The sequence below is a fragment of the Netta rufina genome, assembly GCF_964035555.1.
Source record: "Netta rufina genome assembly, chromosome: 19".
Taxonomy (NCBI): domain Eukaryota; kingdom Metazoa; phylum Chordata; class Aves; order Anseriformes; family Anatidae; genus Netta; species Netta rufina.
In genome coordinates, this window is record NC_140143.1 from 12,843,810 (window position 1) to 12,869,581 (window position 25,772).

At 39.9% G+C, this 25,772-nt stretch overlaps 1 protein-coding gene across 5 annotated transcripts in view; it reads left to right on the forward strand.

Moving 5' to 3' along the window:
- The window catches only part of GAS7 (growth arrest specific 7), a 108,240-nt gene extending 85,014 nt beyond the window's left edge, over positions 1 to 23,226 (forward strand). For 4 of the 5 annotated variants that reach the window (XM_084298600.1, XM_084298603.1, XM_084298601.1 and 1 more), the window contains 6 exons: positions 2,149 to 2,227; positions 5,387 to 5,515; positions 7,495 to 7,618; positions 11,209 to 11,288; positions 14,411 to 14,509; positions 15,239 to 23,226. In XM_084298600.1, coding sequence (XP_084154726.1) covers positions 2,149 to 2,227; positions 5,387 to 5,515; positions 7,495 to 7,618; positions 11,209 to 11,288; positions 14,411 to 14,509; positions 15,239 to 15,352 — 625 coding nt within the window. In that variant the 3' untranslated portion in view covers positions 15,353 to 23,226. The remainder of the gene's footprint in view (positions 1 to 2,148; positions 2,228 to 5,386; positions 5,516 to 7,494; positions 7,619 to 11,208; positions 11,289 to 14,410; positions 14,510 to 15,238) is intronic. The other variant, XM_084298602.1, reaches the window with a different exon arrangement.
- The last annotated feature ends 2,546 nt before the right edge of the window (positions 23,227 to 25,772 follow it).

The following is a 25,772-nucleotide window of genomic DNA, read 5'->3' on the forward strand; positions in this document are numbered from 1 at the left end:
TTTCCGTTTTGTAAAGTGAGGGAGGAATACCAGCAAACAAGAGGACTTGAAGGAGTGAAACATGGGATTTAAACCCAGCATTCTCAAAATACACATTCATCAGGGTCTCCCTCTCATTCTTGAAAAGCTGTGAGTCAGGGGACCTCATGAACTGCTCTGTGAACATAACAGTTTCTGCTGCTGTAATACTCCACAGAGCATTTTTTACCTTTGCTGTCCAGCCATCTATGGAATTAACTTAAAATACGGGCTCTATTCCAGGATCCTCTACCCTCCTCTGGTGGTAATAGCACCCACCATCTTTTGTGAATGGGACATGAGGGTGAGGAGTAGCATTAATCTGTGTTGGTGTGGTCATTCTGGCCAAGCTGCTGTGAGTATAGTGCAGTTGCATAGGCACATAAAGTAATAAAATCCACAGACATTTAACTCATTGTAGTAGGTTAAGAGATACAGAAGATGCTTAGATGCTGAAATGCCTTCTTTATTTTAATAGATCAACTACCATCATGCAGCTCAAATACCTAATGCCAGTAACAAATAGACAATGGGAGGGGACTTGGGGTTTAACTAGGGAAGGAGAAGAGTTGGGTGCACTTACGTAAGTGAAGCATTCTCAGTGTTCAGCTGCAGTGGGCACCATGCTTGACTCAATTTAGAGGAGCAATGACAGAGATTACAGATGGTTAATTTGAAATTGCTTATGAAACATTTTTTTAGGCTACCAAGAAGAGGCAAATATGACTGTCTCTGGAAAGAGGTTTATGGGATAGAGAGGAGATGGGAGATTGTAGATCAGTTGGCTTTATATAACCTCAAGAAAATGATTGAATAAGCAGTCAAGCACTTAGGCTTAGACTTAGCACTTAGAAGCACTTAATGGAAAACAAAATGATGAGCAGTTATTTTGGGTGGATACAGAAGAAACTGTGCCAAAGCAACCGAAGTCCCTGTAGTGACAGAATAACAGGCCATGTGGAAGAAGGAGTCAGCATCATAGCTCTTAATTTACTGTAGCTTTTGACAACGAGAGATTCTTGTAGGCAGGCAATTAAAATGTGGGCTAAATAAAGGCTGAGGTGCAAAACTAGGTATGAAATCCTATTCGCTACTTACAAACAGAAAGTAGCTGTGGAGTGACAGTCCACAGGGTTTGTCCCAAGCCCAGATTCTTTTTTCCATATTTTCATTAATGACCTATCATAGAAGAAAGAATGGGTTTATTGAAATCAGAGATGATGAGACAAAGCTATGAGGGATGATGTAAAATTCAAAGAAAAGATTGCAGTTCAGAGTAATTTTGGAAAATTAGAGAAATTAACTGAGAGAAATTGAGATGCATTTCAGTAAGGACAAAGTACCAAGTTTTTATACTTTCACATAATGTGGAAGATACAGTTACATAACAGTTTGTGGGAGAAGGATCTGGTTACAGTGAATCACAAGCTTATTCATCAAGAACTTCATGCTGTTGTCTGAAAAAGCAATCGTACTGAGATATGCAAAAGAAAGAGTATCTGATAGAAGATATTCTATTACCAATTTAGTGATTGGAAGACCTCTGCTGGAAGTCAATGTATTTTTTGTTACGACACATTAAGAGGAATCTAGGCTGCTGGAGATGGTCTAGAGGACCATCGTCTGGAAAATAACTTGTCTAAAGGATAAAGAAGGTAGAGAGAGAGACCCAATAGTTTTCAAATACTTCTCCACAGAGAAGTGATATAACCAATTCATCAAATCTAAGATATAAAACAGAAGAAGCAATGGAAAAACTGCATTAGTGAAGATCTTAGGTCTTTTCCAACCTTAATGATTCTATGTTTCTATGTTAAGTATTAAAAAAGAAATCTTGTTATGGGAAGGATAAGATAGTGGAGTATCTTGCTTAAAGAGACTGGCATCTCTGTAAATCATCATTATGAACACTGTTTTCAGAGATCTTTCACATACAGTCCAAATACAATTCTTCCTTGGTCACAAAGATCAGTTATCTTCTCAGATTTCTGCTTTCACTTTTCCATGATTTTGCAGAGCATGATATGCTACAAAGCTTTGGTATGTCATATGAAGCTGTATGATTAATTTTGCTGTGAGGATATGCAGAAAACACGACACTGATCATTGTTGCACTGTGGCTTTTTTCAGCACACTGGGAGAGGCTTGGGCTCAGCTAAAGAAAAGTCTCGCTGATGAAGCAGAGGTTCATCTCAAATTTTCTTCTAAGGTAAATTATTAGTTCTTCCTTTTGCAAAAATATTTGCCCTGTAATTGATATGAGTGTCCCCTTCAGTGTGCGTATCTCTAGTAGGGAAAATACTTAATGCATATGGTACAAATTCTGAAGAACTAAAAAGCTGGTGAATGAGCTTTTTGAAACTGTCCATTTTTTTCTGCCAAAATCATAGCTCATTTAATCCACCTGATAAGTAAGCTAAAACACTTCTAGCCTGAGTTTTTCATTAAAAAAAAACAAAACGATTCTAAACGTTATTCAATTAGTTATCAAAGTTCCAGCCTGTTTAAGTAAAATTTCCTAGAGCTTGTACAGATTACTTCTGTAGAGGGGGAAATTTAAAAAAAAAAAAAAAAAAAAAAGGTTTCTCACAAGAATCTATTGCATCTGTCTGCAAGGAAGAAAAACAGGATTCTGACCTCTTCATGTTATTAGTGTTTCTGAAAAGTGTGGCAAGAATTTAAACTTAGTGTTATTTTTAGATCTTCTTTCAAATGATGCCCAGGGAGATTTCTTTTACAAATTACTGTATTTCATCTGTTTTTTTTTTCTACCATGTGACATATTCTTGCATCCTGTTACATTATGTTAACCTCTGTGGGTGATCATGTTCAATATAGATGCAGATATCTAAACACAACAGCCATGTTCTAGAGGAAAATTATAGCTCTGCAGTGTTTGTAAGCGATTATGCAGATGTTACTCAGGCAACCAGCTGCTACCTTAGTAATCCACTGCTCTGCTTCAAACTTCAACTTCAAGGTTGTAATTTGTGAAATACTTTTTGCTCCCTGTTGGCCTACTGAATTTATTTCCAATGGGAAGAAGTGTACCCTGGGTGGTGTGTGCATGTTACTGCTTAAGTCTCTCCCATAGTGGTGCAGTATCTGCCCTATACCTGGTAACTTCTTTTAGCAAACATTTTGAGATTTCAAGTTCTTTGTAGCATCTTACCCATTTAGTGATAGATAGATGTCAGTTTTGTCTATATACAGTAATGCTTTAATTCTCGTCATCTTAGGAAACTAGTTCATGTTTTTTTTTTTGTTTGGTTTTCATCCACTGCATGCATTACAAAGTCATTTAGCAAGATATTCTAACAAAAAAGAATAAATATGGTAAACTATAATGCAACACCTAAAAGCCTCAGTCAATCTGTGTGATAGCTTGTGCTATGGCTTTGCAAGATGGAAGTTCAAGTAGGACAATTAATGATGCTAGAAGGAAGTTGACAGCCATCACTGAAAAGCCTCTGTGACTTCCTGCACACAAAAATGGAGAAAGCTGGTTTGTTCACATTTTGAGCCTCTTGGTCATGCATTTCCCATTTTTTTTAAGGATCTCAAAATTTCCAGTCCCATTATAAAATGCATAAAATAAACAAATGTCTTTACTTTTTGTTGGGCAAGGAGAACTACCACTGAAATGTACTCCTGTTTGGTGTCTCTAGCTCTGGGCAGTTTTATGAGGGTCTTTACAAAAATGCCTGCTTAGGTCAGACAAGTCAAGCTGCCATCTCTCTTACTGAGGATGATTGACTCATCTTGGGGTTGTTTACCCAGGTTAATCCATTTACTGATGGGGGAATCTGAAGGGCTTTCAGAGAGCTTAGCTTGTTTGAAAACAGGCATCTCTATCAATTGTGATACGTTGCCTCTGGAGTTCACAGAAGCTATCCTGAACTTCTCTCTGTGCCATTTCTTATTTTCATTGAGCACTGGAAATGCTTCTGGCCACAGCTATAGGTTTGTACCTCGATACTGAGAGAGCCTCTCACAACTTTGTGGTTCAGCATGGTTGTACAGATCTCTATAAGCTTGTCTGGGGTCATCCTGAGGAGAGTGTCATAAAAATAGCATTTAGAGTTTTCTAGTCCAGCTTCCCAGTGAGAGCTGGCCTGTCACCCGCAGTGGATCAAGTCAGCTACATCTTTGTCTAGCGATGTCTTGAATATCCCTAAGGACAGAAATTTCAAAACGTCTCTGTTCAGCCTGTTCCAGTGCCCCACTACCATTCTTGTGATATTTTTCTTGAATGATATTCAACCTCAACCTTCCTAAGATCGATTTATGGCCATTGTTTGTTGTGACATTGCCTGGCCCTACAAAGAATAATTTGTCTCTTACCTTTGCAGCTGAACTTCATGTAGTTGTAGGTGATATTATATCACCTTGGTGCTGGTCTCCACCTGCGTTATCAAGCCTAGCTTAACTAACTTCTCCAGGATGTGCTGTGAGGTCTTGGCTGTCTTTGTAGAATCTCCCCACTGAAAGGCTTTACTGAGCTTGAATGAAGGAAGTTTCCTTCTCCATTAAAATAGCACTGCAGAAAGGCTAAAAATGCTTGGTTTTGGGGACTGTTTAATATTGCTCCACTGTGGGACATGTGAGGTGATTATAGACTCACTTGTGTTGAAAGAGCCCAGCATCTACATTGAAGGGACAATAGAAAAAAGTAGTGGGTTGCTTCTGAAATATCTTTATCCCTTTCCAAGAAGTCAAAGAGCAGTGGAATACAGACTCTGTCAGAGTTGAGTATTACTATAAAGTCCTGATTGTAAGAGATAAGTAATTGCAGTCGCATAGGAAGTCTTCCTGAGTCCATTTCACAGTGATTTCTTGCCATTATTTAGAGGAGTTCAGCTAGGCTCCCTTATATTTAGCATAAATAAATAAAATGTATCTTTAATGCATCTGTTTAAACTGTACAAGAAATGCAGGTGTGTAACTTCAATGTGTTGAGTAACCTTACTGCAGTCAGGTTTAGCAAGTTTTACTTGTGTACTTTCTGGGAGGTAAGTTGCATCAGTTAGGTCAGAATTGGAGCACCTCAGTACTGTGATAATCGTCTGAAGTTTGATCTTACCTCTAAGAAGAGAGATACAATTTAACAGCGGAGGAAGACAAAACTTCAACCTTTCTGCTTCCTTCAGTAAATATTCACTTAGCAGAGGTGTCTTGTGAGGAGCTGATGTTTGCAGTAGCATCACTCCAAGTTGTCTTGGGTACAAGAAGTGTTGCAGTAAAACGCTGCCTGTGTCTGCAGCATTTGTATTGTTCACTCTGTCCTGAGCTCTTCTCAGCAGAAGAGCCAGGAATTACTGCCCAGCTCCTCATTACCACAATTTCTTCCTTGTGTTTTCTTTGTCAGCTTCAGAGTGAGGTAGAGAAACCCCTGCTCAACTTCAGAGAGAACTTTAAGAAAGACATGAAGAAGTGTGACCACCATATTGCAGACTTACGGAAGCAACTGGCCAGCCGCTATGCAGCAGTTGAAAAGGTGGGAATAGAAACTGGAAAGTTTATAAGATAATGCTGTCTGGGACAGAAAAACAACTGCAAGTGGAAAGTTTCTATTTCACTATGAGAAACCACAGATTTCTGCTGATTGCTTTCTGCAGTTGTTTATTCTTTGTTGGGCTGCAAGCATAGTTTGGTGTTTTGGGAAAGTGGGTGCTGCAGACAGTGCTGTTGTGTTACTGCCGAAGTAACTTTTTCTTGCATCATCTCCTTTCCAATTTGGGATAATATATTTCTAATACATTTGATGAAAATACTCTTGGCTCATGTGCATCAAGAAGTTACATGTATTGCCCACAAAATCTTAAAGGCATTGCACTAGAACAGCTAGAACAGGGTCAGGCTAAAAGCTTACATGGCTCAGTATCCTCTTGTACAATGGCCAGAAGCAGATGGCCAAGGAAGGGTAGCCTTAAACCTGGCACAGTAATTTGCAAACCTTCTCCTGGTTCCAGTTTTATGTGCCTCACAGCAAACAACAGCACCCTGGTTTCAGGGACTATTTTAATATGACCATCCAGTAGTAGCTGAGGTCATGATTAATGGAAAGTTTTGTCTACAAATAGTTCTGTCTTCTTGGTAGTTGGTAGGAAACAGATAACTGTGGCTCAGCTGCCAAGACACTTACCCCAAATGGTATGACTGTTTGTTACAGTATCCTCAACCAGTATACTGTTGGGTATGACCTGGAGAGGAAAATGTCTCTCTCTGTTAATCCAGGAGGTTGTTTGGATTTCCATTAAGGACCAGAGTGCACATGAGAAAGTTTGCTCAGGGGCAGAAGTGTGGCAGGATACACAAGATTATTAGACTGTATTTATGCACGGAATGCATTTTTCTGTAAAATTCTTAGTTACTTACCATCACATCTGCATAGAAACGCAATCCTTGGTAGGATATTGAAAAGAATGAATCAGAAATAGAAGTCTTGAGAGGGAAAAAAAAAAGAGAAAAAGCTGTGTACGCTTTTTGCCTGAAGCACACAGCTTCCCACCATATTACTTTCCTGCAGCTCCACCTTTCGACCTACTGAGCTAAGAACACTGTCTGTAAGTGAATTGAAAAATTCAAGTAACACCTCATAAGCATTGTAAGTTACAGGAAAACTCCATGGTGCTAACAACATATAATTATCCAAATTTCGTTTTAGATGCTGAAGAAAGAATAAGACCTATTTTATAACAAGTGAAACAGTCTGGACAAAGCTTTTTTTTATTATTATTGTTATTTTATTTTTAAGTATATTTAGGCAGCCTCACCAAATGGGGTGACAGCATGCATATATGGTAATTATAATTCAGACACTTCACTAATTTGCCTGTATAATTTCAGTAATTATACCGATAAATCAGGTTTTAAAAGCCTGAAGAACTTTAAAGTAAGGTAATTTAAATTATCAGTTGTAAACAGGTCTCGTGTTATTGATTTCTATGTTATGAACTGCTGTAGTCATGAACCTGAACTAGTTTTTCTAAAATAAGTCTAAGATTACCTATTGTTAAAGTTTCTGATAAATATATATTGAAACCAGAGGGTAGTTGAAAATAAATTCTACAGTGTACTTGAAATTCTTTCAACAAGTCAGATCCTAAGGAGAGAAGTAAGTGGAAGAAGTATCTTGGTGATACTGGTTAACAAAGTTGGAAGAAGCTACAGCTCCCTTTTGTTCCAGAAATAATGAGAAAGTTACTAAAGAACATGACTGTCTGATGATGCTTTTTGTACAGTAAGGCAGATAGGCAGAAACCTATAGAGAGTCCAGATGGTCAGTGAAAAATTCTAGTAAGGCACTTCTTTGAACACCACATGGTGTCCTAGGAACTTGAATCCTTGTACTTGAAACTGGGTTAGAAACCTGACTTTTTACTGACACATTTGTATGAAAAAGTCATAGATGTCTGAAAGCAGCTGGAAGCTCTTTTCCTGTAAAAACATGTGATCTTCTGTAATTAATCCAAGGCCCGGAAGGCCTTGACAGAGAGACAGAAGGATCTGGAAGCGAAAACACAGCAGCTGGAGGTGAAGCTCAGCAACAAGACAGAAGAGGAAATTAAAAAGGCAAGGCGGAAGTCCACTCAGGCAGGTGAGTACCTGTGACTGTGAGCCATCAGGAGGTAAGTGCTGCACCAGGAAAGCCACCAAGAAGCTTGTGGCAGGAAAAATTGGGACAGAACTGCCTGTCCATCTGCATTCTTTTTTTTTTTTTTTTTTTTTAAGATTGCAGCTATGAAGTCAATGTGAAGCATGGTACAGATATGTTTGGTTTTAAATCCTCTAAAGAGAAGAATTCTCTTCAAAGAAAAAACTAAGCCAGGTTTTTCTAAGTCAGACATCAGAAAATGATGGCTGATTACAGTAACTGGCCAAAAAGAAGAGTGAATTATACTTGTTTTCTAAAGGTGTGCTAGGATAACAAAAACCTGAAAAGTCAGATCCAAAGAAATTTGTAGTAGCCTGAAGTGATTTTAAGATGCAATTAGGGTCCAGTAAACTTATTTAACCTGCATATATGCTTCAGATTTCAGACAGAAACATCTGTATTGTGGCTTGATGTTGATGTTGCTGAGACAGCGAGATGCCTGTCTTGTACCTGAGGTCTCTGTTTTTAAATCCCTTAGGGTTTTCCTGACATGCTTGTAACTTATTCAGGTTCTATTTAGTTCAGTTGAAAATCTGCCAGAGGAGGACCTCTTGCCATTCAGGTAGCAGACAGATGCTTGTCCAGAATGCAGCAGACCTGTAGTTTAGGCTCTCTCAAGTCAGGGATATAAACATATGGTTGCCCATTCACAAGGAAGCGTAAGCAAACTATGGGGTGTTCTGGGATAAGATAGATTGCTCTGCATCACTCTTGTTGAGGCTGAGTTAGTGTGCAATCATGAAGGCAAGTTTTGTGGGTCCAGAGGGAGCAAGCAAGGAGGAGTCTGAACCTTCTTATCAGCTTGGGGATCCAGATGGCAAGCAAGGAGTTCGGGGCTTTTCTTGGTGTGATTGTGGATCTGCAAATTCACACTTTCAGGTATGTTCAAATACCTTACCAAAGCACTTTTAGCCCCAGGAGCTCTCAGAGGGGCAGGCAAACTACAGGCTTCCTCTCCACACAGCATGTACAGGATATGGAGGTAGTGTGGCCCACCCTGTATCCTGAGTTCTTCTGAACTTCTGGCTGAAACATAGCACTGCTTACAGTTCAAGCTAAGTATAATCTTAACTTTTAAACTTACTGTTAATTTTTCATGGCTCAGTGCCATTTATGACTGCAATGAAAGAGAACTAGGTGGTACCAGCCTCTGTTCTCTCACAGAAAGGACCTTAGCCTTTTCTGATTCATATGCAGCTCAAGTTCTGGAGGTTTGTCTTCCAAGTGGTGTCTACACATGGTTCTTGTTTCTCTAATGGGACAAGCCTTTTCAGTCTTTGCTACTATCTTCATAGATTTTTCTTCTCTGTAGAAGTTCTTCAGGTAACTATTGCATACACCACAAGTACTGGCAAGATTAAGGCCCATATGACCAATCCTATTTACAGTTGTTTGGGGGACAGCATTTGATTTTTTCACTTGTCTGAAGTTCGTACCAAAGGTAGTAACAGATTTTTGCTCAACTGAGGATGTTTCTTCCTTAAATTGTAGTTCCTTCCTTGGTTATTCCCTAAGTCACAGTCACCCACAGCCATGTGGGTGCCTATTACACTGCCTTTTTCATTGAAAGTGAACTTTATGTCTATTTTTCCTGTTACTCAGTGATTAAAATGATTTAAGGAATACTGAGAATATTGTAGCATGTGTTATACTGTAGTGAAGACGAAACTACTCGATGTGATTTGTGCATGTGTTTTATAGAGTCAAATCACTTTCATGGGATCCATGTGCATCCCGGTTCGTGCCTTTGATAAAAATATGTTTTAACTAGGGCGTCTGTGGTTCATCCTTTCATAGGTCTATCTCTTGGTAGAATGATCCTTAACAGTTTTAAGACTCTAAGGCTTCTCTTGGCTTGTCTGGGTTCTGAGGACACTGATGAGAGTCATTTGCAGTTCAACTGTGTGTGTAGGCAGCCATCTGAGGAGAAACAAATGCTGTGTTAGTAACAGGAGACTCCTTGATAAATGTTCTTTTTCTGTCTCTCTGCAAATTCACAACCACTCTGTTCACTTGGGTCTTCAGAAATTGTAATAGTTATTTACCAAACAAGCAAAGGAGAGATGAACATAAGGAGGGAGTAACCAAGAGTTTGGGCTTGAGTTCCCCCATCACTCTCCCAGACCGTGCCACTGTTACAGTGTGTAACAGTGTAAGGAAGGGGGAGGACTGGCCTTATCCCCGCAGTTATTGCTACCCAGCAGCCTTTCTGGGGTGCTTGGGATGTACATGTATGCAGCAGCAGCATTAATGATCTAGCTTTGAAATTAGACCTGCTGCACTAGGACTAGAGACTTCTAGATACTACTTCAAACCACACCCTTTCTATAATTGCACCACTTATTAAGTGATATTGCTTTTTCCATGTCATATGTTCTATGACTTTCATGTTTCTGGCTGTATAGTGACTCAGATTCATGCAGGTGGGTGGAGAATATCTGGAGTCTGATACCTAGAGAATCTTCTGGAGTGTGGGAGCTGCTAGGTCACAGTTTTCATGTCAGCCTAGGCATCCCCTGTCTGGGCAGATAAGTGTATTGCCAAACTTCGAGCCCTGAATCCTATGTGGCTGGTTTGTTCATTTGTTTTTATAGACTTTGGTTGCCACACCAACTTTTAAGTCCATAAGGCTCAAATTTTCAGATGCATTTACTTCTTTGACACTTTTCTGGTCTACGTAGTCCTGTTCTTAAAGCTCAGTTCTTCCCTGGTTTCTGTATAAAAATCTTTTTATTCCTAAAAGAACTGTATGAATTTGAACTGTGGACCAAGACAACGATTAGTGGAGGAATAACTGAGCCTCATTTAAAGAAGAAAGAGAATACACTAGTCAGAAAATGGTAATCTCAAACATGCCACCCACTTTACCTTCTTTGTCAGAGCAGAGCTCTACAGTGGAGAAAATTTCAAGTAACACAATAAGGTGTGATTATTGACCTGAACAAGAGAGGAAGCCAGAGCCAGACTGCAATTATGCATCTTCAGAAGAAGAATATGAGAGCGTGTAGCTCAGTTGAGGTTGCTGCAAAAAAGCTTCCCTTGATCTCAGAAAGCTTGAGCCTGATGCTTCTCTCCTGTTTTAAACCTGTTTTAGAATGCAGTCTGAACTACAGAGTTGCTATCCTGCAGCAGCTCCCTAACTCAATATTATGATTTCCCATTTTAATTTTTTTTTTTATATATATAACTTTCTATTACCGGCTTTAATTTAACTGAAGTAACTATCTTTCATAGTTCTGGTCATTATATAAAATATTACTTAGTGTTCATATTTTCATTTTAAAATCTTCTCTTTCTCCTTCATGGTTTCTCACCCCAATCACCTGATCTTTAAACAGACATCAATTACATAAGTTTTGTTCAAATTGTTTTTATTGTGCTTAACAAATACCAACTAACAATTGTGTTCAGCTCTGCCAGGACTGACCTTCAAAACATTTTGATCTGTATACAATACATGAACTACAACTTTCTTTTAAGCTTCATAATACTGGCTAGAGAGGACTAAAGTGCTGCTGTCGTGAACTTTTCAGGAGATGATCTGATGCGTTGTGTGGATCTTTATAACCAAGCACAGTCCAAGTGGTTTGAGGAAATGGTGACCACCACTCTGGTATGTAACTCTGTGTAGCATCTTAAGTTTATATAGCATTGCAAAGTTGTAATAGCTTTTAATAACTTGCAACATTGATTACTTAGCTAGTTACAGGGAATAGCATTGTGAGAATTAGGTGATAAATCTCCTGTGGTATCTTGTGTTCTCAGTTCTAAGAAAAACATGTCATTTGGGTAAGGGAGAATAAATTGTTTCATTGCAGAAGACTAAACCAGTTCAGAGCTGCTTATGGGTAGGAATGCTGGAATTGTCCGCAGGAAGGATGAAGTAATGAGCAAGGAATAAATGGAAAGACACACATTAAATCACTGAATCCATTTATAAATTAATGAATTTTTGTTTCTATGGTTTCAAAGTTTCTTCACAAGTATTGCTGGCTCAGTAGAGATATCGTTTAATTTCTTACTTTTCTTATTCTCTGATGCTAACACAGCTCACAGTATTCACCCTAAGGGCATATGCCTTCAGGGTTAGTCACTAGCACACAAAGATGCTCTTCTAGCTTTGATGTACTGTATTCCTTGAAATATGGATACATTGGCTTTAGGGCTCCTCCCTCATGCCATTCCTTAGAGCCCTTCTGAATGACAGCCAGTTACTTTCAAAAGTGGGAAATAAAAATATCTTCTGTGGGTATTTTCCTCACTGGACAAACACAAAACTTCAAACTCCTCCTAATAAGAAGCAGAGTCAATTGCTCAGCATTTAGAAGTGTGTCAGTACAATATTTAATGTGCACTAAATAAATAAAGGCAGATGGGGCATGGAAATCCAGGAGGCAGATATATTCTCAAAAGCAGAACAAGAGAGGAAAAGTTGGCAGTTCCCGTATGTAAGGGATCTGATCCTCCTCTTATCTGCACTGGTGTTTTCTCACTGATAAGTGCCAGAGGTGTGGCCATATGTAAGTTGCATATTTGTTTCAGGGGAATCAGTACAACTCAAGTGCTTTTGTCATAGTCTGTAGCCTGCACAGTAGGTTGGTTTGTTGTGAAATGGAAGCTGAGAAACATTTGAATATATGTCTCAGTATAAACGATGTAAGATCTAAATTCAAAAACAATCTGCATCCGATCCGTTCATATACAACACAAAATCAAGAGAGTCAGAGTTTGAAGATTTGTGTTTCCTTGTGTGCCTTCTTTCAGGAAGTTTGTGTGACACATACAATGCACATTCTTTGTGTCACATGCTCATCAGCATTAGGACAAGGGGTTCTGTTTCTTGGTCCCACATACATGTGCCCTAAGTAAGGGAGTCTGAGTTCAAACTGGCCCACTTTTTTCCATAAGCTCAGTACGTCAGCCAGCAACAGCAATAGATCAGTTTTTCAGTCCTGTGCATACCATGAGCTTCTTTGCTCTTCTTATTCCCCAGGCAGATAGTGAGCCATCTGAGATTTTCGTGCTATAATCAGGGATTTGTTTCCCACAAGACATCTAATAAATAGCAGTAAGCACAGTGAAGGCAATGAAGCAGCCTGCCTGCTTCTATATGCTGAGGTTGCACTCACCATGGTGCCCAAAAAGCAGACATCAGAAATGCTCTCTGAATGCAATTTTGGTGTAAAGATTTACCCCACTGATGTCCCTGTGGATGCAGAACTTTCTAGTAATACATCAGAGGGGAGTGTTAAGCCCATTTCAGTTTGTATCCTTACAGATAAACTTCTGTGGCATGCTGGTTCTATTACTCCCACTCAGATGGCCAAGGAAAGGACTAAATGCAGATTTTGACACACAGAACAGTATAAGAATCCAGGAGGCATACTGCCCTCCCTAGTCCTAGCTGTCCTTCAGAGCAGAGGGAGGCAGAAAAAAAAGTCAACAGGAAAGTTAGAAATCACCTGTCTTTTCAACTAAAGCATTGCTGGGCTTACAAGAGCAAGTGCTAGGTCCTGCACCAGAGACAGGGCAACCCTGGCTATACATACAGACTGGGCGACGAGACGCTGGAGAGCAGCCCCACCAAGAGGGATCTGGGGGTTGTGGTTGACAGCAAGTTGAATATGAGCCAGCAGTGTGCCCTGGCAGCCAGCAGAGCCAAACATATCCTGGGGTGCATCAAGCACAGCATCGCTAGTCGGTCGAGGGAAGTGATTGTCCCGCTCTGCTCTGTGCTGGTGCGGCCTCACCTCGAGTACTGTGTGCAGTTCTGGGTACCACAGTACAGAAAGGATGTAAAACTGTTGGAGAGTGTCCAGAGGAGGGTGACTAAGATGGTGAAGGGCCTAGAGGGGAGGGGATGTATGAGGAGCAACTGAGGTCACTTGGCGTGTTCAGCCTGGAGAAGAGAAGGCTGAGGGGAGACCTCATCGTGGTCTACAACTTCCTCACAAGGAGGAGTGGAGGGGCAGGTGCCGATCTTTTCTCCTTAATAACCAGTGATAGGACTGGTGGGAATGGTGTCAAGCTGAGGCAGGGGAGGTTTAGGCTAGACATCAGGAAGAGGTTCTTCACCAAGAGGGTGGCTACACACTGCAACAGGCTCCCCGGTGAAGTAGTCACTGCACCAAGCCTGTCTGAATTTAAGAAGCATTTGGACTGTACACTTAGTCACATGGTCTAAACTTTTGGGTAGACCTGTGTGGTGCCAGGAGTTGGACCCATCCTTATAGGTTCCTTCCAACTCAGGGTATTCTATGATTCTTGCTGTCAGCTGGGCAAGGTGGAGATTTGTCCTAACTCATCGTCTAGTGAACAGATAATACTGCTATCAGGTGTCTGGTTAGAAAGAAGATAGGCCCTCTGAGTCACATACCTTGACACAGTCTCCTGGTTCGCCAAGGAATCACCAAATCTAACTTCAACAAACATGCAAAGCTTCTTGCAGGAAACAGATTCCCTCTTGGCTTGCGGTATCCCTGAAAACAGTACAATGCAAGGTTTTACACTTCTTTTCTGTCCTTTGGCTAAGGCCAAAGTGACTTCTGTTGCTTGCTGACTCTTTGCAATTCAGGGGGAACCTCAGAATTCAGTTCCCAAGCATGACCCTGGGGCTGTATTGCACTGACTGGCAACCTTTTGTATGTCATCATTTGGGAGGACGGGCCTTCCAGATCAGCTTCCAAGAAAAATGTGGACTTGATTTTTTTTTTTTTTTTTTTTTTTCCTCTTCAGGAGCTTGAGAGACTAGAAGTTGAAAGGGTGGAGATGATTCGGCAGCACCTTTGTCAGTATACACAGCTGCGGCACGAGACAGACATGTTCAACCAAAGTGTAAGTCTGCTTTCTGTTTAACCCTTTTGGTCTTTACAGCATTTCATCTGAGCTGAATGGTCCCTATCCTGATCTGACTAACTTGATACCAAAAGGAGATGTGGAAGTAGCGTATGTTGTCAGATTAAGTTTGAAGCAGTACTATAGTGCAACCCTCTAGTCCTGTTCCTCCAAGACTTCCTGATCCTGCTTACATGTCATTACTACTGGATCACAGCTTTTAGCTGGGGTATTGAATTTCATTTGACCAGCAAGAGCTGTTACCAGCTCTCCCAGCAACATATGCTATACCTCAAGGTCGTTTTGTTTGTTTTTTTTCAATGAAAGATGGTAAATAGACGGTTTCACTGTTGGGAGAGGGAGTATATTTTTCTTTTTAAAAAGGTCTAGTTTTCAAATACTTAAATACAGAGAATGTGTGTTTACCTGCACTACATGGTTGTGTTTGTTTTAAGGTATATCTTGCAGATCTAGATTCAAGAGTCTGACTGGATGGTGCCTGGTGTAGGAAGCTTGTCTCTGCCTGACACTGCAAGCCTGCCTCTTTTCTGCTTCATTTTACAAGGCTTCCCATTCTGGCTGTTGGCCCCTGGCCTCAAGTACATGCAGTACTTAGTTGTCAGCAAATGCCACGCAGGCATGCCCAAAGCAGTTCTGCACTTCAGAGCAATGACTGTATCCACTTGAAATGTACCATTGACATTTTGATTCTTGTTTTGTTTATTTCAGACAGTAGAGCTCGTGGATCAGTTGCTTCGGAAAGTGGATCCTGCCAAAGACAGGGAATTGTGGGTAAAAGAACACAAAACTGGAGATATCCGACCTGTGGACATGGAAATATAGACTGTTCTTATAGTTGTATGTGATGAATTAACCAGGGTAATGTTTTTTTTAGGGGTCAGAAGAGCATATGGAAAAGGTTGTTCCACTACCAGACACCTTGTAATTTATGCCTGTACTGGCTATCTCTGTTACTTTTAGTCATTAAAATGGTCTTCATTGTGCTAACTAAGCCTTAAACACCAAACGTTCCAAGGTGAAGAAAACAGGTGTGCATTTCCCACCAAAGGTTCTCAATTGCACGCAGCTTCCAGAAGAAATCTGCTTTCTGGTACAGAGAGAACTGTGTTCTTAAGTGACTTTGTGCTATATCCCTTGCATGACTATCGTATATACTATGTTAGAACAACAATGCAGTGTCTCCTCTGGCCAGCAAGTAGGTAAATGAACATGATGTAGGAGGCAAGGAAGCCCTAATCATGAACCCCAGGTCTGTTACTGACTGCTTTCACGACCATAGGCAAGTCAATTAACTTTCTGGCTTCCCCATCTGTAAAACTTGCATATCTTGCAGCAACGTTGTGCAAATACATTTCATATAACAGTTTCCCACCATGGCCCTTTTCCCCCATATCTATAGAGAGGACTCTTGTTCTTCCTGTTTTATACTCCCTCTCAGGGATACATAAACCCATTATTGTCACTGTTTCTGTTCTAGGCCAATTGATAAAGTTGAAAGTGTTATTTACCAGGAAAGACTTTATTGTGCTATACCTACCTCATTAGCTCAATGACAGAAAGAAGTTATATACCAAGAAATAAATGAGATGCTCTAAATCTTCCCTGCATATGCAAGATGTTTTCTTATGGTATCTTTTGAAAGACAACTCTCTACTATTTTGTTTGGGATTCAAGTTTAAATTGCCTTCTGTTGGTTCCTTCAGTTGAATATCAGAGACTTAGCTATATTTAATTAACAAGCTCATGTAGCTAAATTATACTTATCTTTTTAGTTCCTGATTTTCAAAGGTACCATGTATCTGTGATTCCAGACTGCATTAAGTGTAGCTGTAGATGCCCAGCACTTCTGCATCATCATATATTGAAACACAGTTTTTTCCTTACCAAAAATTCAACACAGCTCTTGGCACAGTGGTTGGTAGTTTAGAGACTGTTTTTTAAAAGGTGTTCATTTTCTTCTTCCACTGTTACTTCTGACTGATTGATCAGTGTTGCTGTTAATATATTAGAGGGCCCAAAAGTGGAGGGGCAAGTGCTGATCTATTCTCCTTAATCACCAGTGATAGAACCTGCAGGAATGGTGTCAAGCTGAGGCAGGGGAGGTTTAGGCTAGACATCAGGAAGAGGTTCTTCACCAAGAGGGTGGTTGCACACTGGAACAGGCTCCCCAGTGAAGTAGTCACTGCACCAAGCCCATCTGAATTTAAGAAGCATTTGGACTGTGCACTTAATCACATGGTCTAAACTTTTGGGTAGACCTGTGTGGTGCCAGGAGTTGGACTTGATGATCCTTATGGGTCCCTTCCAACTTGGGATATTCTATGATTCTATTATTTCAGCTCCACTTGCTCTGTTTTGTTTTTTTTTTTTTTTTTTTTTTTTTTTTGTTTTTTTTTTTTTTTGAAGCTGCCTGTGTTTTGAAGGCCTTCCCCTCCTGCATAGCTCCCTCTCTATGATTAAGCAATGTTGTCACATACGTACTTGTATCATGCTGCCAAGCTTCTGGTTCCCTGGTGATCTCCAGTTCAAGCAGAGCTTTTGAGTTCTGTCTGAGCTAGAGGGCTCTACGATCTCTGGTGGCTTTGAATCCCATGGGTGTCCTGACTCAGGTGCTAGAACAGGTGAGGTGTTCTGCAACTGTAATTTCAGCTACTGTACAGAATGCCTACATTTTATTCATTGTCTATACTAGTCTGCCTGTATATTCTAAGGTATATTCTTCTGGCACAGTTAACTCAATAGAAAGTCCTTGTAAGTCTTTCTCTGAGGTATTCTTTTAACTTTTTTCATAACAGAATTGATTCTGGATCTAATGCTGTTAGCTGATTTCTGTTTGAGTTAATGAGCTGAAAGTAATGAGTCATTTGCAACATTGGCCAAGTGCACTCTCCATCACTGGCAGGATTCCAGTTGCTTTCATAGAGCAAGATTCAAAAAGGCCTAATTCTCAGATTTCCAACCTGCTCCAGATTCACTCACATCTGTAACTCTTGTTTGCTGGTCACTTCTATATGTTGAACTTGTGTTGTAAGTCATCAGTTGTTCTCTTGTAGGAAAGCTATTTCACTGGTAGGCTGCTCTCCATCATCTTTGAAAGGTCATGGAGAACAAGAGAGGTGTCTGAGGACTGGAAGAAAACCAATCATAGTATCATTAAGGTTGGAAAAGACATCTGAGATCATCTGGTGCAACCATCCCCCAAACACCAATATTATTCACTAGACCATGACCCTAAGTATAACATCCAGCCTTTCCTTAAACACCCTCAGGGATGGTGACTCTACCGCCTCCCTGGGCAACCCCTTCCAATGCCTGACCACTCTTCCTGACAAGAAATGTCTCCTAATTTCCAACCTGAACCTCCCCTAGCGCAACTTGATGCCATTCCCTCTTGTCCTATCACTAGTTATCTGCAAGAAGAAACTGACCCCTAGCTCCCCACAACTTCCTTTCAGGTAGTTGGAGAGAACAAGTTCTCCCTTAAGCCTCCTTTTCTCCAGACTAAACAACCCCAGTTTCCTCAGCTGCTAATCATAGGACTTGTGTTGCATGCCCTTCACCAGCTTTGTTGCCCTTCTCTGGACATGCTCCAGGGCCTTGATGTCCTTCTTGTAGTGAGGGGCCCAAAACTGAACACTGTACTTGAGGTGCAGCCTCACCAGAGCAGGGTGCAGTGGGACGATTACCAGTGTGAGCTAAACTATTCATGATACAAGCCAGTATGTCATTGGCTTTCTTGGCCACCTGGGCACACTGCCTTATCACGTTCAGGTGAACATCAACCAATGCCCCCAGGTACTTTTCCTCTGGAAGTTTTCCAGCCATTCTGCCCCAAGCAGTCAATGTCACTCCAGTCTTGAAGAAGGGCAAGAAGGAGGACACAGGAAACTACAGGCCAGTCAGCCTCACCTCCATCCTTGGAAAGGTGATGGAACAGATGTCATCTCCAAGCACATGGAGGCTAAGGAGGTCATCAGAAGTAGTTGGCATGGATTCACCAAGGGGCAATCATGCTTAACCAATCTGAAAGCCTTCTATGATGGAATGACTGGCTGGGTAGATGAGGAGTGAGTAGTGGATGTTGTCTACCTTGACTTCAACAAGGCTTTCAACGCTGTCTCCCATAACATCCTCATAGGCAAGCTCAGGAACTGTGGGATGAATGAGTAGACAGTGAGGTGAATTAAGAACTGGCTGGATGGCAGAGCTCAGAGGGTTGTGATCAGCAGTACAGAGTCTACTTAGATGCCTGTAAGCTAGTAGTGTTCCCAAGGGTCTGTACTGGGTCCAGTCTTGCTGGATTTATTCATCAGTGACCTGGATGACGGAATAGAATGCACCCTCAGGAAGAATAGTGATGACATAAAACTGAGAGGAGGAGCTGATATACCAGAGGGCTGTGCTGCCATTCAGAGGGACCTGGACAGGCTGGAGAGTTGCATTGTTGGGAACCTCATGAAGTTCAACAGGGGGGCTGTTAAACTAACAGATGAAGTGATCTCTGGAGGTCCCTTTCAACCTCAGCCATTGCGTAATTACTTGATACTGAGATCTTTAGAGATGCCTTTAATTTTTATTTTATTTTTTTTTAATGTTAAAAGATCATAAGAGCATTGAAAGACATACAGAAATCCTTCTTATATTTTTCTTATGTTCTTGGAACTCTTTTTTCCCTCTACAGTCCTACTTGAGCTGCTGTGGGGTAGCTGTATTTCTTCCATATTGCACAGTAACAGTATATATTGAAATCATTAGTTCTTTCATGCGTAGCAGGTGATGTGCAAACTTGTTCTCTGTTTCTCTTTAAATGTTATGTATCTTCAGTTTCTTGTTGCAGAATTAACTGCTTTTTGTTAATTTTGCAACCCCATAGAATCATACCCCATGATGCAATGCAAGCCAGCGTAGCTGTTTTGGGACAGTCATCTGCCTGCAAGTCACTTTATTTTCTTATATTTTATTTTCTGAACAGGAATTTTCTTTAAAGCATTCACAGGAAGCTTTTACATGGTGATAGCAGTCATAATTACTCATACATTCTCAGAACATCTTTAAACTTGTACCTTTTTTTACATCATTCTTTAAATGTTTGCTGGAAGTGAGCCTCCGTAGTCCTTATGCAGAAATGTACACTCTTTTACCTTGCTCTTTGGAAGTGTTTAGCTGGCAGAGGTTTCTAGGAAGTCAGCAGGGCACACAGAGGTGATACCAGAGACTTTGAAAATAAGGGTATTGAATAGAAATTCACAAGCTTCCTTTTTTTTTTTTTTTTTCTCCTCAGTCTCTCAATGAGGTAAACATTAAGAAATGAGAATCTCAAATACTTAATGTATGAGACCTAGCTGCTCTATGCAGTTCCCAACAGCTCTGTGTGTAATAAGCTATTGTAGGAGCATGGCTCTAGAGCTTACCGCTCTCCTGTTGCTGCTCTAACGATTCTATTCCCAAAATAAGTGATAAAGTGGCTCTGACCATCTGTTTGTTTTATCACAGAGAGAGAGAGCATTGCTTATCCAGGTGGGTCCTTCACTATGAAGCACCTTAGAAATCCAAACCAGCACTTTGAAGGAGCCCCTGATGTGGCTTCTTGGTGTGATCAACTGATTGCTTCATTCTGAATAGAAAAAATATTTGCTATTTTGTAATAGCCAGTGTGCTGTTTTGCACTAGTGCAGCCTGCTGGGCCTATTCCTAGAGATGGGAGTCAAGCCTTTGATGTCCTGGAAGCAGTCCTGGTCACTCTTACATTTCCACTTTGCAAGAACAATGTCTTTTTTCCTGATCACTGAACCTTATGTAAAGTCTGTAGATGTTTTGCTATCCAGCACATGTTCAAACAGAAGAATCAGGTCCCAGACATAGTGGTTTCTGAAGCATTGCTGTGAATAATTCTTCCTGTATGGGCATTCCCCCCGTACAATATTCAGGAGCAGCTGACTGGTATCCTTCTGTGCATGGTGGAGGCATCTGACGTTTTACGGAGGAACCTGTAGGTCCCTCTTAACCAGGTGAGCGATAGTCACAGGCAGATTCAAAGTAAAATGTGTACACATAAGATAGTAAAATATTTAATTGCCCCAATGAAATCTGAGCTTGATGCTAGGCAGTCATCACCCTCAGAACCCTGATGGTTCCAGTAGAAGGCTCATACTGACTTTTGCTTAGCATATGAAAATCAGTAACGAAATGTTGCCTTGTATCTCTTCCTTGATACAGGGCTCTCTGACTAGCATATGATTGTACAAGCAGCAGACTGATATGTGGCAATAGCACACTGATGACTGCAGAATGTTTTTTGGATTTGACAGTAGTATGATGTCCTGTGCCACGGCACTGAACTGGCTGTAAGTCAGGCAGAAATGTGTCAAGCCTGGTTTGCAGGTATTCTCCAGGAGCTTGGAGAACAGTCTTTCTTTTACATAATTATGATGTCATCTTTCACATCAGCAAGTCCTTGTCTTCCTGAGAAGAACTGTTGTATAAATATTATTCATTACATTGTCTCATAGTAGATCTTATGTAAGAGAGCATCTGTCAATTTTAATTTCTTCAACTTCATTGTTACTACATCCACTCCTTCATTACTGATATACACCAGTTTTCAAGATCTTCTTTGATTTTGAATGTTCATAGAACATTTCTTTTGCTTTTATGTGCTGACCAAACTTCACGTTTCTGGGTATTTTCCGAGGCTGGTAAGTGCTTGCTTTTTGGAGATGTTGTTTTGGGTTTTGTTTCGGAGTTCTCTAAACAGCCACTAGGATTGGAAGTGCAATGACTCCTTTTTGTGCAAGTCACAGTTTATTTTTTCTCCCTGGAGATTTTTTTTTGAAGGGACCGACACATAGCACAATTTAACTTAAATTTCTAATCCCATGTGTTCTCAAAGCAGAAACCTTTTGTGCCTAATGAAATATCTGATTCTAGCAATTGTACATGGACAAAATCTTTTAGAGACCAATAAAATTTGTCTTACAATAATAGCATTCTAATTACATAAAAATATATATAAATTTGAAACACTCAAATTTAACTCCCTCAACTTACATTAAGTTGAACTGTTTCAGGTGTACTGTAAGAGAAAAACCCAGTGGATATTAAGAACAAATGTTTTTCAGCTGCTATATTCAGGTTCAGTGAGTGGACGAGACTATAGTTTTGAATATATATAGTCTTTCAGAGCTACTGATTTCATAAATAACTGAATAATGGCTTGTATCACAACCCTACTAAAATTCAACTAGTTGTTCCTCTTGAAGTGCCTCTTTAAATTATACATGCTACAACCATATAAAATACACAGATTGACCCTAAAAATTTTCAGAACTTAGGAGCAGCCAGTATGTACAGATCTGTGCAGGAATTTCAACCCTTCCTCCTTGTTCTGGACTGTGCACTCTTTTAGGGCATTCACATTTACATATTCCTGCCTTTATATCACTGATCATTTACAGTCTAACACAGGCATCATAAAATCATAGTGCTGAAAATGGAGAAGAAAATGTTAGCCATGTTAGACTTAACTGCATTGAAAGACAGTTTTAACTTAATCTTCTGACACAATGGTATAATGGTTTCAGTATAGGGGTCTCAGTAGGGAATAAGCAGGGAATTCTGCATAAAGTATAGTTTACTCAAGTAGCATTTGGGGCTTAAGTAATGCTATTTTTTAAAAACAAACCTTGACTCTTCTTTAAAGCAGTTGCTTGGAACATTTTTTCTGGTACTGGAAGTCCAAAGCTGAACAGCGATTTCAGGGATCTCAAATCTGCATGATGTGACAGTCTTAGTCATTTGAATTTGGGAATGCTTGACCTGAAATCCCTTGTTCCTTTGGAAGTGTTTTGATGGGATGACTGAGATATTCAAAACAACATAAGGAATTTTGATACCCATTTACCACTCTGTTACTACAGTATGACAAAATCTCTCTTAGGGACAGAAACCTCTATTCATTAAAATGAAATTTAAAAACAAACAAAAAACAAAACACAAACAAACAAAAAAACAGGTTCTATTATTGGGCAAATGTTTTCTTCTCTTTAATTTCCATTCTTCCAGCAGCCCAAGACAGTGAAAAATCTAACAAACGGTTTTGCAGACATTCTGGCAGCAAGGATTCAAGGGTAGGCCAGATTACCAGTCATACAGTAAAACAGAGTTTTCTGCTAAAATATGGTTGCTTGTTTGGTCCTTTTTGTGTAATTTGCTAAATACATTCTAAAATTTTAGAAAAGATGTCTCTCGCCACTACTAATTTCTTTTTAAAGATGTTTAACCAGAGTTTTGTAACGTTCCATAAATTTTGGCTGACTAGACCTCTTAAAATAGTTTATGGATCATGCAGTCTCTGTCTGGGTAATCAGTAAATCTTGCATCATTGTGCAAATTATAGGATGAGGTTTGTTCCATAAAGGTACATGAAAGAATCACCAACCTGAAGAAGTTCAATGCAGAAAGCAATTAAGGGGCAGATCTCCAGCTTGGGTAAACTGGCAGAGTTTGGTGGAAGCTACTTTATGTTAGTATGGATCTTGTCCTTCAATATCGAAGGTATTTCCACTACATAATGTTTGTCTTACTGTAAAACTATTTCATATGGTTAAACTGTATTTTCCTATATTGTTCTGCAAGTTTATATGCACCACAGTGCTCATCTCATCTCCTGTAAAATAAACTGTACAGAGACACATTGAGCATGGAATTGTATATACCAGACTGTTTTTTCTTCTACCAAAGTCACACGCCTTTTGAATACAATATCATCAAAGTACACCTGGGGTGTCATATGCACATTTACTGCTTTGTTGATGCTAGTGTAACATAGCTATAATTTGCAATCACATCAATCAGGTGTAATGTACTTTACATAGAAGGGTTAGGGTTACATAAAGAGACAAAAACCCCCATATCCTTTTCAGACCTTTGCATGATATTCAGATGAGTACAATTGTTAAAATTTCATTTTTATATAGAAAACTATTTAAAAAGCAGTAGTTAAGTGGGCTTGATTCATGAACAGGCATGAAAGCAGCTGCCATTAAATGGGTGTGGTTTAAGTGCTCCGTCAGTGTTCTACACAGTCCTTTACCTGCAAGTCCCATGTTTACCTTGAAGTTTAGATGAAGAGAAAGCACTGTTGCAAAATGTTCTTAATAAATTGTTCTACTTTGAATGGTTGAGTTAACATGCATGCCGGCAGGTCTTCTAGCAAAGTCAAAGTCAGCCTTACCAAAATTCTATGTAGTCCAACAACTGTCTCCAAAGTGGGATACTGCTGGAGAAGCAGAGCACAGAACAAGCATGTGTCGCAGTTCTGCAGAACATGAGCTCACTCTCCCAGCAGCATGTGATACACTGACTTTGAAGGTAAAGGCATTATCCACACATCTCATAATCCTCACTGGAGCTTCTTCCTAAGAATTTTTCCAGTTTTGATCTCATGTAAAAATTCATTTTCTTCACCCACCTGCAGAATAGTCCTATACTTGCATGATGTGTTTTTAAAGATAAAGGAATACAGGAGTTGCTAGTAAAGGAAATTCCTAATACATTGATGTGGTAAGTAGTTGCAGAACTGTGCTTACTCTTCACAGGAAAGGAGTAAGACACTGCAAAAGTTCTAGGTTGAAGCTTGGTTTTCAAAGCTGTACATTTGCACTTTGCCCAAAGTAGTCTAAATCTGCTAAAAAAAATATCTCAGAATGCTGTTTCAGATGTTGGTGCATGGTGTAGACCATCTTGGGGAATGCTTAGCAATTCTTAACATACTGTGGTACACTTCATTGCACCTTATCAGCAAACAGCATTTTCAAGTGTGGAGGACAATACAACTCTGAAACTGCAGATGAGGAGATGCTTTACAACTCGTGACATTTGCTATGCTGGTGGGGTGGCTCTTAACTGTTATAGTCAAGGACCAGAGTGGATGATTGGGCTGTCAACCTCACAGTCTATGACATTTGGATATAAGGGCAGAAGATTTTACTTCATTTTGCACACAAACACCCGTGCTAGTCTTTTGCAAACGATAATTACTCAAAAAATTACTCAAAATAATTACTCAAAAAAAAAAATAATTACTTAAAAAAAGCTTGGATCTCACAGTACAAGTAAGCTTTTGACCCTCTCACATTCCTCAGAAATAGAAAAAAAGGTGGAAGGGTATCAGTGAAGTGATTTGATTTCAGGTTTCTTTCATGACTAATAAGTAGACATGCTTTATTCCTCAAGCCCTTACCTAATGCTTCTGACATTCCTGTTACTTGTAAATAAAATCCTGTCAAATCTATCTGCATCTCCTGATGTTTCCTAATCAGCAACTTGATTTGGAAATCTCTGGATAAGTCCTTACAAGTTAAAAATATTAAATGGACATTGGAAGTGATTTGAATCAGGTCCAATTTGTTCTAGGTGCTGTTCTTCACCACCTTCATTATTTTTGTGCAAGGTTCCTTCACAAAGGAACTGCCTTCAGGGGTGGAATAAATTAGTCTTGTTGAAGGTAGAATTTTGGAGCAATTCAATTATTAAGTGACCTGAGAACAGAATGCTTCCTGTGTTGCTGTTTTTGGACATGTACCACAGGCAGGATGCATAAAGCCCATTTGCAAGTCTCTTCAAAGGAAGATTCTGATCTAATGGCCCTACTGACAGATCTAATGGGAGCCCTGCTAGTCAAAGAAAAATGCTTTAATCAGAATAGATTTTGTTCTGACAGTCCCAAAAACTGCAGGGAATGCAAATTGCACTGTGCCAAATAGCACCTGGCAGGCTGTGAGCAGAAGTCTAGCCTGTAGGAGATCATTTCTTAACCTGGCTGTGTATAGACCAGTTGGAGGAGGTTTGGGGAAGTTCCCCAATGATGTGCTTCCAGTGGCCTGCTGCCACAGAGACATCTGAACTAAGAGATCATATTACTTAGCACATAATCAGTAAGTAATGAATGATGGCTTTTACTTGGCTCTACTTTGCACAGAATATTTCAGGATTAAGCGTCACTGTTAGCTACATATACTGTCCAGTATGCATCCTGTGCTGTTGAATCTAAGCATGAACTTTTGATGTTATATACTGTATTTCCATTAATTCCATTATTGATTTTGGACAGTCATGCAACTTGCAGAAAAATGTAGCATTTCAGATATACCTGTTTCAGGGCTCTGACTGTGCAGTGACCTTCCTATGTGATAAAGGCCCTGTTAATTGATTTGAGAAAAATATTTTTGATTTATTTGTTATT